The sequence below is a fragment of the Silurus meridionalis genome, chromosome 27, assembly GCF_014805685.1.
Source record: "Silurus meridionalis isolate SWU-2019-XX chromosome 27, ASM1480568v1, whole genome shotgun sequence".
NCBI lineage: Eukaryota > Metazoa > Chordata > Actinopteri > Siluriformes > Siluridae > Silurus > Silurus meridionalis.
The window spans coordinates 8,782,348-8,789,490 of NC_060910.1; the positions used below are offsets into that span (position 1 = coordinate 8,782,348).

General features: G+C 38.2%; 1 protein-coding gene across 3 annotated transcripts in view; it reads left to right on the forward strand.

Annotated features, from left to right (window-relative positions):
- mef2cb (myocyte enhancer factor 2cb) overlaps positions 1-4,484 on the forward strand; it is a 53,103-nt gene extending 48,619 nt beyond the window's left edge. For 2 of the 3 annotated variants that reach the window (XM_046841553.1, XM_046841552.1), the window contains exons 8-10: positions 282-411; positions 663-798; positions 1,261-4,484. In XM_046841553.1, coding sequence (XP_046697509.1) covers positions 282-411; positions 663-798; positions 1,261-1,615 — 621 coding nt within the window. In that variant the 3' untranslated portion in view covers positions 1,616-4,484. The remainder of the gene's footprint in view (positions 1-281; positions 412-662; positions 799-1,260) is intronic. The other variant, XM_046841554.1, reaches the window with a different exon arrangement.
- Positions 4,485-7,143: the final 2,659 nt, after the last annotated feature.

Sequence of the window (7,143 nt, forward strand, 5' to 3'; positions counted from 1 at the left end):
ACCCACAGAACAAGGCACATGAGTGTGTTTCTACCTCATCAGTCATCATTCTAGAAAAAAAATGCACAGCTCCACCCCCTGCTGTTGCTGGTCCTGTTGCCTTGGAGACTGTATGGATTACTATAGCGACAAGGCACCCTGCGGGTGTTGTAAATGATAGTTTGCGAGAGTTTGGTGGTTCTAAGTGTCAAGTGATTCATTTCTTCTCTACAAGTTTGTTCACTAGCCATTATATTGTGCCTTTAATCATGTTTTTTTTCTCCTTCTTTTTTTTGCCACAGAATCAGAGAATAAACAACTCGCAGTCCGCACAGTCATTGGCCACCCCAGTGGTTTCTGTGGCAACCCCCACTCTACCAGGCCAGGGCATGGGTGGCTACCCTTCAGCGATCTCCACCTCCTATGGTACTGGTACGTAGACTTCAACAAAGCATCATCACCTGCATTCTTACTTTTACCACCTGCATTACAATTATAATAAAGGCAGAATGTATCCTTGAACTGGACACATTTCTATTACACTATAACTTTTAACTTTAGTTCTGATCTTAAGTGCAGCTGTATTCACGTGTGTGTAATTAAGAGTGGATGTGCTTATCACTCTTACCCTCACAGTTAGATGATTATGTCTAACTTTGCTCTTCTGTTTGTCTCTGCTCTAGAATATTCTCTCAGCAGTGCCGACCTGTCATCTTTATCTGGCTTCAGCAGTGCCAACACCCTGCACCTGGGCTCAATGAGTGGCTGGCAGCAGCAGCACCTCCAGAACATGCAGCACTCTGCCCTCGGCCAGCTGGGGTGAGCTTTAACACAGCCACACACACACATGCATACATACGCACACACGCACACACATACACACACATGCACACAAAAAAGATACATAATGCACACCTGCTTGTTATTATATAACACATTGATGGTGTTGCACTCATAGTTGATTCACACTTTTCTTATTCACACCTTTTTATGTTTTGTATTTTTGTCAGATATATTTTAAAGCCACAGTTAATAATGAATGAGATTTATAGTAGACTTCCAGTGTATTTAATAACAGATTATGGTAAACATAAAAATGCTTAATTTTTGTTTGTAGATTTGTTCTTGTAACATCCACCAACGGTAACAATTCCAAGTAGGATACACAGTTTTAGAGTGCATAGCCTATGATTTTTTTGTGTGTCGGAATGTGTGTACATGAGTGCGCGAGGCACTCGCAATGTTCTGTAACACCCCCTTCGTCTCCTTTCCTTCCTACAGAAATTGCACTAGCACTCACTTATGTCAGGGTTCAAATCTCTCCCTGCCCTCTACCCAAAGCCTGCACATCAAGTCCGAACCTGTTTCTCCTCCTAGAGACCGCTCCAGCAGCGCCACGCCTGGCGGCTATGCCCCGCCCCCTTCCCACCCGCAGCAGCACCAGGCCCCACCCCAGCAACAGGCTCCACCCCCACAGGGCCGCTCACCAGCTGACAGCCTGAGCAGCGAGGGCAGTGAGCGTGATGATCACCGGGCCGACTTTCACTCGCCCCTTGGCATGGGCCGGCCTGGCCTGGATGAGCGCGACAGTCCCTCTGTCAAGCGAGTCCGCCTTTCCGAGGGCTGGGCCACATGATAAGCCACGCCCCCACCTCAACAGCCCCCACACTTGACCTTGGTCCATCATCACATTCACGCGTTCTTTCGATCTGTTCTGATGAATTGTAGCCCTCCAAGCTCTGTTAATTCACAATGTAAACAGGCAGGAGGGCTTTTTTCTTCAATTTACTTGTTTTTCGCTCTCTTCTTCAAAGAGTGTCAAATGTACATGTTGTCGTGATTGATGGGTGTCAGGGAGGGAAAGGGAGGTAGGGGCTAGCATTAGAGGGTTAAGACAGGGTTTTAGCGGGTGGGGTTACTATGCATAACTTTTGCTGTGTGTGGATTTGACTTTCAAGACTTAACCATATATGCATATATATTTACACGTGTGTGTAGGTGTACATATATGCATAGTAACAAAAAAGAATCGTCAGGTACTCTCGAATTTTTTTGTAAAGGTATTTACAACTTTCCTCAGTGACATTCAGCCATGGGAGAAGCTCAGCTGAGGGCCAATGCCGACAGGCTAGCACTTGAGTTGCTCTACCAGTACTTTGTGTACAGATTTAGTTCTCGTCGCCACTCTCTGCAGAATGTTCCCTCGCTAAATGTCTGTTATGATTGACAAAAGTCATGTTGCAGGTTCAACGTATTGTACATAGAGGGCGGGCGGGGACAAGGGGGGACGGGTTGAGGTTGCCAGACTTTGGACATTGGTCTCAAATGGAAGCTTTTATGCAAGATTTTTTGAAGGATTGTACAGATGTACAGCCCCTTAGGCTTTAGTCAAGGAGATGGAGTATTTTAGAACTTCTGATGAATAAAGCGCTTTTTTGAAGACATGGGAGTGTTGTTCGCAAAAATGGCAGTTAGTAGATGAAGGACCATACCTTAAATTAAGAGCCATGTTAGTTTATTCTGAGGAAATCTCAAACCTAGAACTTGCTTTAAATGTTCAGTATTAAAAAAAAAAAAAACAAGAAAAAGAAACAATTGTATGATACTCTTGCTTATATTTTCATATAAAAAGAAATACAATGCAAAGCATTTTTGTGGCGTTTTGTAGTTTATATAAACCAGAATGAGTTTTGAAAGCTTTGCCTATATGAAAAAAAAAAAAGATAGTTGTATAAGAGTGATTAACCCTGGGCTTTTCAAAACTAAGCCATGACATCTGAGAACCCTTGCTTTGCGGAACTTTTTTTTTTTTCATTTTGTAGAGTTTTTTTAATGTGTATTTCTAATAATATTGAATAATAATATTAAGATTCTTTTAAATATCTGTGAAATTAACATGCTTGTGTATAGCTTTCTAATATATAAATATATATGATAATTATGGTCATAACATTTTTTGTCAGTGTGAGGTTACATAAGTACAGTTGCACATGTTTGTTTTGTCTTTTTTTTTTTCTTCTTCTTTTTTTGCTCCATACTGAATCCTTCAAGGGAACCCAGCAAGAACATTGGATTCAGTGTAAATTACACAAAAAGCAATCATCATGAATATCTAGTTTGGGAACGATTCACCTCTTCGCATTGTAATGGTATTTTAACACTCAGGTGAAGAATGTGTATGCTCCCAAAGTAAGCACACTTACTATCGGATATATTTGCTGACAGTTAAATTCCTATTCTGCAGTAATAAAGATCCTGATCACTTAACTTTCTAAAAGAATTGAGCATTTCTTGTTGCTAGAGCAGAAGTCAGCCTGCTTGTGTTTTGATGTAACTTTCAGTGAGCACAAGATATTTATCCAAATGTGTGCTTTGGTTAGGAAGAAGCACAACATTTCAAATATGACAAACCTTTAGTCTGTGAACCAAAGCAGATGCTGTTTCAACTCAAAACTAGAAATTAATTGTTTCACTTGAATTGACATTGCACTGAAAGATTTAAAAGAGAAGTTCATGGTTTTTTTTTTTGTTTGTTTGTTTTTTTTGTTTTTTTGACTAAGGGATATATCATGTTATTATGATGAGGTATATTTTGTGAATCATTGATCACACGTGTTTTGCTAGTTTGTCCCAGTACAATAACACATTTACCTGTTTCCTCTGATCATACTGAGATCGCTACAATGTAATCATGTCTTGATTTCGCATGAATCAGAGACTGGACATTTGTTGAAATCTTTTCTACCAAAGACATGGAGCAGTGTTATTTGGCTTTGTTATATTCCATTCTCTTTGGGATTTGAGAAGGTCGTATTTCTGAATATGTTGTTTTTGCTTTATGTAATTTACAATAATACTGGTACCTCATATTCACCCTCCCAGTACCTCAAATTACCATTCAACCAATTATGATGAGAAATGGGGTGGAAAAAAATATATTAAAAAAAACACAAAAAAACAAAATGTATTTAAAAAAAAAAGAAGAAAAAAAAGGAACCTAACAAATGTACAGTATTGTGACTCAGTATGCCATCGTTTCTTCTATAAAATCTTGCATTATGTACACATATGACTCCCTGGTTCACCCCTTTTTGGTTTGCTGTTCTTTTTCCTTAAAATATTGTTTCCATTACAAAAAAATGCAAATAACAAAAAAAAAGTTACAAAAAAATGTAGTAACAAATGTAGCTTGTATAAACCTACATTGGTAAGGTGGAAAGGAAGTGTGTTTCTCTTTTTTTTTGTTTTCCTTTTTATTTTATTTTTTTTTCAAACCAGGAGAAAGAGGCTTTCAGCGGCATAAGCTGGACTTTGTCGCCACTTGAAGACAAGATGTCATTAAATTAAAAAAAAATCACATCTCTGTATCTCAAGGGACTTGATTCAGCTGTATGTAGTGAAAAATTAATGTATGGATATTAAAAAAATCATTTTCTCCTGCTGGGATTCAAAAAGGTATTTGTATTTTGCAGAGAACTCAGTAAAGTTACTGGCTTTCTTAGTTATCACTTGTGCTCTGGCGTGGTTTTTGTGTGTGTGAGTGTGTTTGATTGTGTGTGTGTGTGTGTGTGTGTGTGTGTGTGTGTGTGTGTGTGTTGGTTTTCTATTTCTTGCCTCTCATTACAGTCATTTTTTAAATAGAATTCAAGCATTCAGATCCATAACACAATGTAGATAAACAGTGTACAGCTAAATTATAGAGCAAGATCCATCTTTTTTATCTACTTGGAAATATCATGCACGACAAAAGATTAAACATCTTATTACAATAAAATGCTTAGACAGTTTCTTATTTTATTTTTTATTATTAATTGTATTTATAACTATGCTCTAGTACATTAATCTAAATCAATGGAAATACAAACAAGGTTAAATTAAAAACATTCAAGAAAAAAAAAAGAAAGCACTTAAAATAGACTTTAAACATTTGTACTTCATACAAGTCATATTTAGAATCATATATGAGCTTACAAAATATATCATGTGTACATAAATGTCCTGCCCACCAAAATAACAATATTTAAGCACTGTGAATGTGTATTTTACCTTTAAATGCTGATCTGTGTGAACTCTTTGTGGCTTTGCATTCCACTGCTGGTTTTTCCTGGCAGTGCTCCATTGCTTTTAATATCTCTCATAACCTCAAAGTCTCTCTGGGAGCAGGAGAAACATGCGTATTAACACGTGTTCCTCTAATTTTCACTCATCAGCCCCTGGAGCGAGTGTGTTCTACCTCCGCTCCTCGAGTGCGCAGGATGTCGAAGGCTGCAGAAAAGCCGCAGGCCTCTTCTACAAGTAGCTGCTCTTTGCTGAATGAGAGCCGTAATGCGCTGTGTACGAGAAAACACAAATATGACTCAAGCAGAAAATGTGTGATTTGTTCAGTCATCATGGAGGATTTTGCAGCTGTGGTGCTTCAACCTAACGCCGTGGTCAAGGACCACACAGGGGATGAGTAAGGCTTTAACACTGGCTGGTTGCCCACTATTGGCCCACACACACACTGCCACATGTGTGGGCATGCTGGTGGTAGACCAGGGGAAAATGCCTGCTGTACATAACTGACCGAGGATGGTTGTAAAGTCAGATTTTAAATGATTGTAGGTGCCCAGGCCTCCCTTACAATGGTGTGCATTTAGGTCAGGTTCTTTTATTCATGCAATCACATCACATAAGCATTATTTTAAACAAGAAAATGTAAAAGTATTCAATGGGACAATTCAAAAGTAACCAATGGAGAAATAAGACACCTGCTCTTTATTAGAAAGAACATGGGAGTAACAAATACTGAACCCTATAAGCAACCAAGTAATAAAATATCCAGGGAAACACTCTATAAACACCACATAGTATATATGTTTGTATTTATATATGTGAGGTCCTGCTGATGTATAAATCGTTACAGTATTTCCTCTATTCCTGTGATAAGGTAGCAGCTGTGTATGGTTGATGTCATTCTGAGATCTCGCTAGCGCAGTTACAATGGCATTTCAGGGAAAATAAATTCTTGTCATGTTTCATTGTGAGCTTATTTTCTCCCTCATCATTTTCCAGCGATGTTCATTGTCATATTAATGAGAAATTCCAATGTAGACATAAGGGAGCTTGGAAAGTTCCAGAATGCAAAGCAGTTGGATGCGTTTTTGGTCAGTTAGCAATCTACAAGGTGACAAGCGCAATGGCTTTGGTGGTGGGATAGAGCTTCTTGAGTAATGAAAGATGAGATATAGATGAAAGGGAAGAGAGAACTGGACAAAAAGACTAAAGCACTACTGTTGCTCTCATTATATATGCAAGATGAAGAGGTAAAATCCACTTTACTACTATGAGCAGGTAGGCACATGAAAGATCAACTTGGAATTTAATCATAAATTGAAATCGTTTGCACCGCTGAAGACCACATATTGAAATGCTTGTGCATCTTATGACATTAATGTTATATTGATATTATTTTTTAGGGAAATACTCAAACCTAAAACATGTCCATATACACACAGAACATTCAGCATTGTACATACTGATACAAACAAGGCATTTTATGCAGCAGTGCAGATAATCATTTCAGTGGATAGACCATCCGCAATAGACATGACTGTTTTAAACAGGAAACCTTGTTACAAATTTCACACCAAATGCATTTAATAGCTTTATAAGTTTTTTCAGCTCTCAGGATTTCAGCTCTCTGCTATCATATTAAGCCTGAGCTTCGAATGAACATGTATTATACTCAGTGAGCGTTTTCTCCTTAGCGCAACCACTGTCAACAGAAGGACAGTCGGTGTAATATATACTTCTCAAGGACATTATTTTGTTTATATTGTTACAAAATAATTTCATGTTTACACCACACACTTCCACCCAACCCTCTCCTACGAGAGGAAAAACAGGATTAAAGCTGTACTAGTTCATTTAAATGGCTGTGGTGTCTTCCAGTTTGGACTTCATGTTGATCTTTTTCCAAACATTCTTTTATTGCATATTTTTCCACACTCAACACCTTCTCATACACACAATTGTGTTGGGTTTTGACTGATTTGTTTGACATAGACATGCTCATTGTCTAGTTTTCAAACTTTTTAATATTTTGTCTTAAGTATCAGTGCAAATCGATACATAGAATGGTTTTATATAACAAACCTTTTATTCTGACATGCATGGTGACAT